Source organism: Conger conger, chromosome 4, assembly GCF_963514075.1.
Source record: "Conger conger chromosome 4, fConCon1.1, whole genome shotgun sequence".
Lineage (NCBI taxonomy): Eukaryota > Metazoa > Chordata > Actinopteri > Anguilliformes > Congridae > Conger > Conger conger.
The window spans coordinates 37,081,275-37,095,333 of NC_083763.1; the positions used below are offsets into that span (position 1 = coordinate 37,081,275).

Below are 14,059 nucleotides of genomic sequence, written 5' to 3' on the forward strand. Positions count from 1 at the left end.
ACCCTTCTTCTTTAGGTGTACTCCAACATCACAGGAAGCTCATCCAGAATTTACAAGAACATCCCTCAGATCCTAAGAGGAATTCCGGAGTCCAGCACCTCAGTGGAACTGATCCAATCTCCATAGCAATACCGCAGTGTCATTGCCTCAGATTAAACTTTCAGTCAAAAAGATACACACACAAACACATCACGCACATTTTAACCATTTAACTGGAGTAAATATTCAAGGTTTATTCAAGGTGGTCACACTCTCAGGTAAATCTGTAAAGCCCATGTAAACCAATCCACCTAATTGTATTAAGTATTTACAATGTACACCTTCAGAAATTGCTTGCTTCTTCTATATAAAAATATGCTATGTCTATATAACAATAATATTTCTGTTCAGTGTATGTTTGAGTAAAACGTAATAGCTATGGAATTCAATGGTTCTATGTATTCAATTATAAATCTACAATTGCTTGTTGTTATCTGATTTTTTCTTTAAACAATGCAGTTTTTGAATGAAACGTGCTGAATTCCTCTCCCAGTGGCATCAGGGAAAGGGCTGGTGTATGTATATACTTATAGCATATCTCAAGTGCACAGGGGTGTTCTTGAGTAGTTAAAGTGACTGGAAAGGAAAATCTGTGAATGGATTCATACTACATTGTATGGGGTTATTATGGTATGTATTAAGCATCAACAAAATTAGAGAAAGAAAATGCATTGCAACATTGACTTACAGTATATCAGTCTAAACATTTCCATCTATTCCTATGTGAGGATTAAATTCAGTTTATTACTTGAGTCTGAGCTATTGGTGATACAAAAGGTGATATGCTCCAAGTTGTTTAACAAATCTAGATAAAAATACCAATAAATATAAGCTGAGATTCGGATCTGTCATCTCATGTCATCTTTTGACCTCAAACTCAATTGTCTTCAGTATATAGCAAAAACAAAATAATTGTCCTTGTGACTGTATGTGGCCTCCCGTTGAAATGCTGGCAGCTCAACATTATTATCATTTTATTTGTTATTTTATTAACCATTATTTAAGTTGACTGAGGATGTGTAGTTGACTTTTGCAGCAGTGCCTTGTTAATGCCCCCCAAAGTAGCCTAACTTACATTTACAAATTACATACAAAGATATGCAATTTACACAACATTTTGTAATGTAAAATTTCAAACGAAATGACCAGTCGTGCCAAAAAAAGACCTCATAGATTAGTCAGGCAAACATCATCACTTTTTTGCATCTGATTTATCAAATTATTTTTTTGCAGTGGTGGCACCCTGAGGTGTGAGATTCTGAGGTTTCTCTGATCATTCACAATGTATGTTACAATGCTGTCGGTCAGAGCCAATTGAGGATGATATGTTGGGGCCCACATAGAACTTAAAAAGCAGCTGGAGCATCAGTAGCAATCGTGGTAGGGTGTGGTCACTCGTTTCAGACTCTACCAAGAGTTCAGAGTATTTCTTCTGAAAATTAGTATCTATTTTTTACATTTAAAAAAAAAATCTGTATGTATAGATGGTTAACATTGTTTAAATTATCTTCTAAATTGCTTCATTGAAATAATAATAGCCAATGTTCCAATGCCTTGTGTATATAACTATCAATGTATAATTAATTTCTTTGTTTGTTTATTTGACTGGGACAGTGCACACCTTCTAAGCTATACCCGAGTTAGCTATTAGCTAATTTTCTTTATTATTATTTATTATTTTAATATAAATAAATTTTAGTAAAATAATAATAATAAATAGTAGGATATTTATTTATTGAACTGGCTATTGTGAGAACAATACAGTATTGACAGGTGAATGTGTAGTCGCAGTATTGACATAAGAGGCTGCAATTGTTTTATATATTGTCTGTCATGTTACTGGATAACAACTTGCTTATGATGGCTACAGCAGCGATACTCTTTTCAGTTAACATTAGCTAGCTCGCCACCGAGATCGGATTGCGCCCACATGGGGGATCAATTGGAGGGGTGTGTTTTCTCTTTCAATTTTTGCCATGTTGATTGGCTGCTGCCAGAAACCTGACGGGGTGCACATTTCTACACCCCTGGGTCATAGATATGCTATTTCCAGAAGCCCAGAGAGCCTTTGCTAGAGCGCCGACTGCCAGACGTTGGTCTACAGTGGGTGTTGGACTGCAATTCTAACGGTAGCAGCAGCCTGGAGCCGTTTGTCTCCATCACAGATGTAGCAAGTAAGGTAAGTAATTTATTTATTTCATGTTCAAATATTTATTTAGTTTAGCCATCCAAAATGGCTGGACTTTGTCTGTCTTCATCATTAGCTTATAGAGCATAATGTTTGTAGCTACAGCAACTTCACTGGCTAACTGGTTTATAAAAGCAAGCAGTTAGCTCCCTCCCAACCTCACTACCATTATTATGCCATACATTATAATAACACTTATGTACAGTTACTATAGTACTCGGGGTATTCTAGCTGCCAATCATGGTATGCTCATTGATAAGTTGATGTATTCTTCAAGGGTTCAGTTTGTAGCTATATGATCATGCTTGGACTCGGAACTGTACTTTCCTCTAGGGTCCTGAATGTGCTTGTCCCTGGGTTTGATTTGCACTCCATTGTACGTCGCTCTGGATAAGAGCGTCTGATAATGCCTTTAATGTAATGTATTAATGTATTTAATTGTGAATAATCTGACTAATGTGATCTGTGAATTTTCATACAAATACTGCAGTACGTTATGTGCAGAGTATATTCATATATTGGCAATTTTGTCTTTTAAAACCTGATGGTAGCTATATAGTAATAATATTTTATATAGATAAAATTGTCATCACATGAATGTTAGAAATTGTACATATGATGTAATAATGAGTATTCATTACAGTGAGAATAATATCAATATAGGAAATTGGTATATCAGATCATAGCTTGTAAAAACATTTTTCTTTTTGTTATTTGAGTAGCCATTTGGTATACATAGTTATGGCGTAGCATTTGGCTAGAGTAGCTCACTCTAGCCAGTTCCTATGATGGATGACATGAACATTAATATTTAATATATTAATATTAATACAATTATTATTATTTTTTCCATCAAAGCGAACTACAATTTGGCGCCATTTTCCTATTTAGCACCATTGGATGTATTACAGGGAATTGTAGTTCTATTTCAAATACATTTGCTATAATTGTCCAGTAGTGCCTATTTTATATTATATAGCAGCCTAAAAAACTACTTATTCTTAGTTCGTTCAACCATAGCTAGGTAACTAGTGAGATACTCATGTTTCCTCCGTCTTACCAGGTGGCCAGACAACAGAGTTAAGATTACAGCATTGGGGCAAACCCCCGCTGCCACTACGGAGAGGGGAAAATTGAGTCGGCTGTTAGGGAAGAGAGAAACAGGTATTAACAGGGACATTGGGGATTGTAGAAGTGGTCCTCCCTGGAGTTATCTATGGCTGCATAGCAACATGGACTGTGATTGAAACCCCAAGCAGTTACGAGAGTGAGACAACTGCTCATAAATAGTCAATGATATACTGGAGAAAAAGCAGTATAATGCATATAATACAATAGCCAAAATGCTAATAACATGGCTAGTCTCAATGTGTAAGTCACTGTTATATTGTATATATATATATATACCCCTAGAATGCTACATGAAATAGAAAGAATTATGCGCTCACTTGCCCTATGCTGTCAGGTTGCTGTAGTGCGTCACTCCGAGTTTTATAGCAGTCACTATAGCAGTGGGACTGAACTCCAGTGTCTGTAGTATCATAAAATTGTGCACATTTTAACAACATTATTTAAAAGTATAAATATATTCCTATTACCACCTATTGATTTTTGGGGTAAAGCAGATTCTGTTATTTCTACATTTATCTGGAACAGTAAAAGATGGGAAAAAAAATCCACAGAGAAAGAAGTACTGAGGGTGTATCTATGCAGAAGAAATACTAGGCTATCCTTAGAGGCTTAAAGATGTCATTTTCTGAAATATTAAATGGCGCAAAGTATATTTTGGGCCGATAATATCAGAACTCTGTGTGGAGCTAGGTAGAAAAACATCTGAAAATATACTTAGTATGGCATCCTCATACCCCAATTTTCAATAATTACAAACTCCTACAAGGAAAAAAAACAAGACCAAAACACTTTCCTCCAAAGGAGCAGTACATATTGGGAGACGATGGCCTTCTTGCATACATAAAGACTAAGCTTGACATACCTATCTATTCTTTTTTTATTTAGAACTTAGGTGAGGACTAAAAGCCCATGGTTTACCCTGGAAACAGAAGGTCACAATGCATCCACTGTGCAGTTTCTTGTGCATTAAAGGTAAAACAAAGTGTTTAGTATATGTAAGTTATATGTAACAATGTTGAGGGTCTTCCTATAAACCACTTCCAATTGATCTTGTATGGATGAAAGACTTTAATTTAGACAATGGAATCAATTAGAATATGGTTTGGAAAAACATCCATCTCTCCTCAAGAAACCCTGACCTATTATACATTTGTGCATCGGCTTCATCTCACCCCACAGAAACGTTTTCAAATGAAAAGGGTCCCCAACCCAAACAGCTCCTTTCCCACAAGTAGTGGGTACATTACTGCATATGGAGTGGGAATTTTGAAAAAATTTGTCCTCCTAGCTATCCTTTAATATCTAAGCTTCTCAAATTAATTTTATATTCACAGCTGCAAAAAAAAAAAAAAAAAAAAGAAGATAGGCCTAAGATGGAAACTCCTACAATCACTGTCAGACCATCAATGGAGGATAGATTTTTTGGAAATTGTATATATGGAACAGTCTTGGTGCTTGGGAGGGAAACATTTCTATTTGGAAAAGTCTTGTGACTAAACTTACAGTGGTGTGCAAAATTGGGAACCCTCTCAGTTAGTACTTTGTAACTCCTCCTCGGACAGCTATAACAGCTTGTAAATGCTTCCCGTAGCCAGCTAAGAGTTTTTACATTTTTCAACATTCTTCCTGGCAGAACACCTCTAGCTCAGAAATATTATTTGGTCTTCTTGGATTAGGGTTGCTACACGTTCTGGTTTTTCCGGGATTGTTCTCTTTTTTGAGTGACTGCCCCGGAAAATGACTATTATTTCCCAGGACACGGATTCTTCTACTGCTATTCTGTTTTTTCCTCTTTACGTTTAGACATCCAATCCCGTGTCTGTAAACAGGTAAAAATGAGTAAAAAACAGCGACGATTGGCCATATGCATATACTTCTTTTTCATTGGTAGCAGAAATACGAAAGTTTACCTTATCACCTAGCAACTGCTGCACAGGCTGTTAGTTTGGCGCGTGCATTCACTTCAATGACCCCACCGTGGGAAAGTTCAGCTAGCTACTAGCCTAGAGGTAATCGCCTAATACTTCTGATTTATTTAGGAGGACAAGAGAACAAAATCAGACAAAAGACAAAATCTGCCACAGAGTGCATCTACATCAGGACAAATAGGGGTAAGAGAGGCAAAAAGGAGTCCTACAACTGTTAACATAGTATATTTGCACATATGGTTTAACGCCTCGCGTCGCACGTCAAATGTCCCGGTTTTTCACAAATCAAATGTGGCAACACTACCTTGGATGTATGCCATATTTGAGATCTCTCCACAGATTTTCAATAATATTTAAATCTGGGGACTTAAAACTTTCATCTGTCTTTCCTTGCAATACTTGACCTGTAGGCCAGAGCTTACATTGAAATTTAGTGTTTTGTATGTTTTAAATTAACTTGCGTTTTCTAAGTGGGTATGACAAATACATGTGTGAAAACATACACAGTGTGAAATGGATGTCATTGCCAGATGTAGGCTACGATAATTATCATAGGCCTATTTGTACCATAATTCCATCCTCTGTTCAATGTAGCCACAACCAACAAATAAGTACCAAAATATAGACCATTGCCATTTCACAAATAGCTTTTGTACTGTATGTGCTGATATGGATTTACCATTCACTGTGTCATTTAAATTCTCATGACTTCATATTATGGCGAGCGCCAACAGTTAATGTCTAAATAAGGGACTGAAAACACAGCGCTTGCTTTGCTAGCCAGCTGGCCCAGTTTTATTCCCTGCCAAATATGGCTCACGAATAACCCCAGTTTGAGAATTCCTCAAAAACGTAGCTCTTCACCCTCAAGCTTCTATTTACAACTCATCCCCAAACTGAACTCGTCTGTCCCCCCCTTCAACTTCTCCAGACACAACATGACTCGCTCACATGACTAATAGCCTTCATCCCCTACTGCGGCATCTTTCTTTAACCTACTGTTCTGTAACGGCTATGCATGTGCACTGTAAAAATAATACAATTAAAATAAAACCAGTTTCCATTTTCCTTTTTATGGTTTGCAACCACAGAATTTTAACAAGCTTTTCATTTCCCTGATTTAGATATTTAGCCATCAACCAGATGAGAGGGTGAGTCTTATGCTGGACAATAGTCAAGAGGTGTTGATAGCTGTGTTATGTGGGAATGTGTCTGGCCCGCCATTCAGCGGCAAACTGAACGTCAGAGGAAGGGAAATGAAAGTCATACTCTGCCAGTAAAATATTCATTAAATTCCTTAAAGTAGTTTAGTTGCTAATGTTAGCTGATATTAATGTGTACCTATTTTATATCATTTGCGTTGCATTTTTTGCATGTATATAGATTCAAACAAGGTTATTTTTATTGAAAAAAATGTAATTCCATGCACTTGCATTAACCTTGACAAAATAATAAAATAAATGTGATAGTATGCAGTTCTGATCACTAGAATAATCTACTGTAGGCTAGAATTGATGAAAAGTGAGATCTGTGCATGAGGCAGCTCTCTGCTCAATCAATCAGAGAGCAAAACCGGAAATGGGTAAACCCTTTGTATGAAATTTTGGCCCCCTGGAAGGTTAATGCACTGGGCCCCTTGCCTCACAACCTGTCTCCTCTGCAAGCATAAGTTGAATTAAGTGATTTATTTTGATGGGTATAGCAGCCAGCAACAGGGATATTAATAAGAAAACAGTTTCCCCACATTAATATAAGAATGAACCAAGTTAAAGTAATTATGAGAATTATTGCAAGGTAACAATTGTCACCAAATGTTTGGGGTAGCTCGCCTGCTTTACAGAGAAAGAAATCTCAGAAAAAACAAACAGACATTAAAATGATTAAATAATGTGTTTTCTTTTCTTGCATGCTGTCAACAAAATTATAAACATGGCGTGATGAAAAACAGGCTGCTTATCACTTTGATATCGATTTGCCGAGAACTGAAACAGAGAAACAAGATTCTAGATTCCGCCTAGATTCTGTCGATGGCCAGAAGACATGCAGTCAAAGCCAGCTAGGTGAACACCAAGCTACCTCACAATGTTTCAAAACAGTGCAACTTTCATGATGAATAAATAAGTAATTACTTCCAGATCATTTGGTTATTGTGTGTGTGTAATTCCTTCCGTTTCATAAAAATGTTGTACAAGTCACATACGCGATCCACTTCAGCATACAGTGACAAGGTAATGGTGCTCCCCTGTGACAGTGTGGTGGGGAAGCTGTTGCTAAAGAGAGACTACAAGGTGGGTAGGCTTAAACGGCTCAGTCAAAAGTGTTCCTTGTAAAATTGTTCCCGCACTGACACAAACCATTTTATATTGACAGTATCAGTTTTTAATTAATGTTAAGATTAACCAGATAACGATTTAATAAAGATTCACTTGCATAACAGAGTACAAAACTGTAGTAGTTGTGCTTCAGGTGCTGTTTGTGAGTAACACAGTCTTCCAAACAAAGGAAAGTTCTATAGTTATTTGTTGTTTTCTCTATAATTATTGGTTCAATTCACATGAATCCATAATCATAAACAACATTCCTCAGGAGAAAAACTACGGACTTCTGGTGGAAGCGGCCGCTTCCCTGTGTTCTGCTCGGAACACAGTCAGTCTACGATAGTGTGCTACCCGTTATGCTGCTATCAATTGACAGAAAGAAAAATAGATATGAAATGCTAGAGAACAAGCAGATTATGATTAACACAATATGAATACATATTTGTGATATGAATGAACAAGCTAGCAAATGTTAGCAACAGCAAGTTGAAAAATGGCTAGCTAGTTAATATTTGACAATATATTTCCTGTTATCCTAGCTACCTGTATCACAATCTGAAAAACTGCCAGTTTGGTGGCAATCAATCTTCAATTTGATTTAATGAGTCAGCTCAGATTGCAACATTACAGACCATGGAGGGACTAAACCACTGAGCGCTTACTTGTAGGGGGCACACTGGAGGGCTGACAGAATGCATTTCTTTTAGTATTCTAAAAGTACTTTTTAAAGTATTACTTAACCAATAACATATTCAAATTAAGAATAATTTAACTCTGACAGAATTATATGTGCAACCAAAATAAATGGTAAAATCTTTGAGGGCCCCTGTTTGCTCAGGACCCTTGGAATCGTTCCAACCTCCCCCCTTACAGTGCACTTGAGAGCCGATTCACATGAAATGTATATTCTAGTTATTATTAAAACTTAATGTTAGGGACAATCAAGCGGTCACCCAAAATGTATTAATATTCTATTCTAAGGCAACTTGCCACCCCAAACACCCCGCCCCTGCCAATTATTAATATTATTAGTATTATTAGTATTTCCCAAGACAACACATCGGTGATGAGGAACCAGTCCAAAATAGGCAGATATTGCAGTTTATTTGCAAGTGTTCCACAAATTAAGGGCATTTTAAGTTCATTTTGTAGCTCTAAATCCTTGAAAATAACAACAACAAAAAAAAACAGCAGTTTGCAAACTCACTGCTTTTCAATGCACCCCCAACATGCGCAAATTAAGTCAATGAAAATAAAAATCCTGTTTCAGCTATAGTGCTGTCTGTAAGTATTTGGACAGTGGTACAATTTATATTCTTTTGGCTCTGTACTCCAGCACATTTGATTTCTAATGAAACAATGAATATGAGGTAAAAGTCATTGGTTCATTATTCATTTCAGGTTGTTATCATCCATATTGGGTGATCCGTATAGAAAATGCATCCCTTTTTGTACGTAGTCCCTCCATTTTGCAGGACCAAAAGTAATTGGACAGTTGGCTTCTCAGCTGTTTCAGTTTAGTGAGGTCTATTCAATCGCTTCCATGTGCAGGTATATGAAAGTCTTGATTCTAAGCTTTTGATTGCCTTTGGATTCTGTCTTTGCATTTGTCAACATGAAGACTAGATGACTGCCAATGACAGTCAATGAAGCGATTATGAGGCTGAAAAAAAACTGTCAGAGACTGTCCGGACTTGAACCTAATATTCATTGTTACATTTCAAAGCCAATGTTGAATTTGTGAGCCAAAAGAACAGGAATTGTACCACTGTTCAAATATTTACGGACTGTATTGTAAATACTCACCATTTTTATCAGTGATCATAAAAATAAGTTATATTCTTATTGGTGGTTTGTTATTAGAACTTGCTAGCGTGCTTCTTTGTAGGTGAAAACCCAAAAAAACCCCTGAAAAACAGGACAACGCAATGCTTGAAATTCCAAATGCCGACACACAAAAGGGCATCTGGAAATGTAAGCAATTTCCTAACACAGAGATGCACACTTTACTGTCTTTGAGGGCACAAATAATTTTGTGTGATTTTTTTCCACCATATTTTGAAACCAAAACAAAAATGGAGCACACACAGCTTGCGATAATTTTGCTTTGTGCTATAATTTGTACGGGATTTTACACATTTATTCAGCTTAGCAATCGCAAACATTGGCTCTTGTGTTTACTTCCAAACCCCACCCCCCTTCCTCAAAGTTACATTTTCATTGGCTACTGGAAATTCAGCTTGTGATTTCAGCACAAACCACAGGGTTATAACTACAGGTATACTATTGCCAATACAATTACTGAGTGAACATTTAAACACTTGTGTTACTGTTACTTCCTTCCCTCAGTGGCTACTGGAGACTTTTTGAACAAGTGAACCAATAGGGCCAGATTAGCAAACTATCTTATCTTGATAACATAGCCTCAGATAGATTTGATCAAAATACATCAAATAAAAACTGCCTGCGAAGACGTGCAGTAAGTTTTGGGCAGGTGTGAAAAAATGCTGTAAAATAAGAATGCTTTCAAAAATAGAAATGTTAATAGTTTATTTTCATCAATTAACAAAATGCATGAACAGAAGAAATGAATGAACAGAAGAAAAATCTAATCAAATCAATATTTGTGGTAACCAGCCTTCAAAGGCCTTCAAAACAGCATCAATTCTTCTGGGTATACTTGCACACAGTTTTTGTGCAAGTTTTGTGCAAGGAACTCGGCAGGTAGGTTGTTCCAAACATCTTGGATAACTAGCCACAGTTCTTCTGTGGATTTAGGCAGCCTCAAATGCTTCTGTCTCTTCATGTAATCCCAGACAAACTCGATGATGTTGAGATCAGCTCTGTGGGGGCCATCACTTCCAGGACTCCTTTTTCTTCTTTACGCTGAAGATAGTCTTAATGACATTGGCTGTATGTTTGGGGTCAGCAGAATAAATTTGGGGCCAATCAGATGCCTCCCTGATGGTATTGCATGATGGATAAGTATCTGCCTGTACTTCTCAGCATTGAGGAGACCATTCATTCAGACCAAATCCCCAAACTTGCAAGGAACCTCCACCATGCTTCACTGTTGCCTGCAGACACTCATTCTTGTACCGCTCTCCAGCCCTTCAGCGAACAAACTACCTTCTGCTACAGCCAAATATTAAAAATTTTGAGTTTCCTTGGCCGACCACTGCATTGACGGTCCTCAACGTTGCCCATTTCTTTTTGCTTCTTCAGCAGAGCTTGGACAGCACATCTGGAAACCCCTGTCTGCCTTGAAATGTCTGCCTAGGAGAGACCTTGCTGATGCAGTATAACTATCTTGTGTCTTGTTGTTGTCTTCAGTCTTGCCATGGTGTATGACTTTGGACATTAAACTGTCTTCAGCAACCTCAACTTGGAAGCAGAGTTTGGCTGTTCCTCACCCAGTTTTAACCCTCCTACACAGCTGTGTCTGTTTCAGATAATGATCGTGTTTCAACCTACATTTTAAATTGATGATCATTAGCTACATATTAAATTGATTACCATTAGTTTGGTATAATTGGTTAATCACACACCTGACTATATGCCCACAAAATCCCTGACTTTGTGCAAGTGTACCTAGAAGAATTGATGCTGGTTGGTCAGGGTGGTCACACCAAATATTGACTACATTTAGATTTTTCTTCTGTTCACTCACTTTGCATTCTGTTAATTGATAAAAATAAACAATTAACATTTCTATTCTTGAAAGCATTCTTACTTTACTGCAGTTTTTCCAAACCTGCCTAAAACTTTTGCACAGTACTGTATGTACACCTCACCAGCTGTTCTTGACTGAGCTGAACCCATAGGTGGACCTCCCAGATAGCAAGCATCTCTAGGCCAGATCTTCTCTGAATATGGTCCAAAGTCAGCCGGAACTGGTGCAAATAAAAGAGTGATCATGCTCAAGAGGCAATACAAAACGTAGGTAATAGCATTCCTATGTTTAAGTATGTTTGTTAACATATGCAACAGTGAAATGGACAAAAGTTTCCTCAGGAGAAATTTCTAGTAAACAAAGGGCATTCTATCCATGTTTCTCCAAGTTAGCATTTTTTTGGAATTCTAAACTAAAATGGATTTGGTTTGCTGGGCTCTCGGCGTGAAAATGACACCGACATTACCCTGATTTGTATAGCCTGTGGATTGAAAAATGCAGAGAAGGTGAGGCCACCCCACATTTTTCAAAATAAAGAGCTGTTGTCGATAAAACAAAGGCATCGTAAAATAGTGTATACAGATAGAACTGGGAGTTTTAATGCTTTCAAACAGTATATCATGTGACCATATTGATTGAAAATGAAGGATGGAATGCAAAAAACCCACTCTGGCCCAGGGGTTAAGCACCAGTAAAATTACAGAAATCAAATGCATTGCAATATCTTGTAAAACAATCAGTGTAAACATTTTCATCTATTCCTATGTGGAGATTGAATGGGTGGAGTTCAATTTATTACCAGACTCTGATCTATTGGGTCAGAGTCTTGGTGACATCAAGAATTCTCAGGCCTAATGGCATATCTCATCTCATAGTTTCATGAGATTTGTATATAGAGATTTTCTATAGAGAGATTTGTAGCATGAGCTATGTGGTAGCATGGTGATGCAGTGGATAGCAATGTCAAGGGTTTGAATCCCAACTGGGAGTCATTCGATCTGGAGTTTGCATCTTGTTATTGTTTAGTTCTTAATCTACCAACCTCTATAGATCTTATCCCTCTTCCAGTCTCCCTCCTTCACTAATATGATTTACTTGTTGGTAGTACATTTTGGGAAGAGTTGAGGAAGGAGGTGGGGTGGTGAGGCAGTCCAGACCACACTAATACAATCCTGACATACAGAATTTATGTCTGAATGAAATGTGTGTTATTACAGTTATTACTTTGAATAGATATATGGTGGATGTGTAGTTGATCCATCCCTCTGTGATTCATGGTTATTTCAAAAAGTTCCACTTGATAGTCACTGGAAAAAGTTCAGCCGGGGGTGGAGCTTTGCTGCAGGGTCATCTGTCCCTGCCCTGCTGTCCATCATGGAAGCAGAGAGGAGTATGTGGTGTGGCAGCAGGGAGACCAGAGATACACCTGTAGCCAATATTACACCAAACCAGTAGTCTGCCATTGAAATACACAAACACTATTGGTTACCCATAAATTGCCAGCAATAAGGCACTGAGCTGCACAGTGCTGGTCCAGCCAGTTAGAGTACTTGTGTGCCACTGTTGGGCTTCTGGGCTGGATGTTGGGTGCTCTGGGGGGAGGAGGGGGTAGCAGGGTCTCCAGAACTGATGGAAGAGTCCTGCTCGGGGTCTCCCCCTCTAACCCTCTTCTTGTCCTCCTCTTTTTTCCACTTCATCCGTCTGTTCTGGAACCAGATCTTGATGTGGCGTTCAGTGAGGTTGAGCATGATTGCCAGCTCCACACGCCGTGGCCGTGAGATGTACTTATTAAACAAGAACTCCTTCTCCAGCTCCAACAGCTGAGCACGTGTGTAGGCTGTCCGTGTGCGCTTATTCTCCTCTGCCTCAACAAAGTAGGAGCCTGACAGAGAACAGAACAGACACAATGTATTTATTATTCTCCTGCATGTTTGTCTCCTGCATGTTTGGGGAAAAAAGAGTGAACATATTTATCTTGTGGCTTAATGAACATTTCAATAACAAGGAAAAGTGATTGAATGCATTGGATATGATCTAACAATTTTCAGTGGATCACTTCAGTTCTCTCAGTGATACTCTTTAAGGCACATCGGCTGCACCAGCCATGCCCTGATTAGTGCTCTCAATAATTAGATTAGATAATGTCCGCACCACACTTACATGCAAAAATTGTGTCATTTCGCCATTCTGGGACCAATATACATGAAAACATTTTTGGTAACATTTGGCTATTCCAATTAATCCTAAAAATCCCATAATAAGCAGGGGTTAAGGGCCTTGTTTAAGGTGCAGTTGAAATTGTACTGCCCTCTAGGGTATTTCAGCGCACTTATCCCTTGTTATGGGTATACAATTTGCACTTTGTTGTATGTTACTCTGGATAAGAGTGTCTGCCAAATGCCATTAATGTAATGCAATGTAATGTTAAGGGCCTTGCTCAAGGGCAGTACAGATCTTATCAGGGATTGAACCACCAACCTTCTGGTTCCTAATTATGTACAGGCTGCCCCACTGAATAGACAAGCTGCTCCCCAGAATAGACTGGAAAAGATCTGTAATGCACTCCACCAGAGCAAAGTAGAAAGGGGTGTTTAACCTGCCTCCTGAAACAGAGTCAAGAAACAAGTAGCCTACATTTCAGTCACTTAATACGTTCATTTATTAACACTCCGAGGGTTCTCTGGTCATGGGGAAATTCAGAGCCATTGGTTGCTCAAAGAGCTAATAATTGAGCGCAACCAATATCTTTGAGCATGCTGCAGTTTGTATTGGTTTTAATTGA

The 14,059-nt window shown here is 38.1% G+C and overlaps 2 protein-coding genes across 4 annotated transcripts in view; one reads left to right on the top strand and one right to left on the bottom strand.

The window, feature by feature from the left end:
* The window catches only part of flt3 (fms related receptor tyrosine kinase 3), a 146,635-nt gene extending 145,752 nt beyond the window's left edge, over positions 1-883 (top strand). For all 3 annotated transcript variants that reach the window (XM_061240732.1, XM_061240735.1, XM_061240736.1), the window contains one exon: positions 16-883. In XM_061240732.1, coding sequence (XP_061096716.1) covers positions 16-126 — 111 coding nt within the window. In that variant the 3' untranslated portion in view covers positions 127-883. The remainder of the gene's footprint in view (positions 1-15) is intronic.
* An 11,334-nt stretch (positions 884-12,217) lies between these two features.
* pdx1 (pancreatic and duodenal homeobox 1) overlaps positions 12,218-14,059 on the bottom strand; it is a 36,881-nt gene continuing 35,039 nt past the window's right edge. Inside the window, exon 2 of the mRNA XM_061240742.1 lies at positions 12,218-13,159. Coding sequence (XP_061096726.1) covers positions 12,819-13,159 — 341 coding nt within the window. The 3' untranslated portion in view covers positions 12,218-12,818. The remainder of the gene's footprint in view (positions 13,160-14,059) is intronic.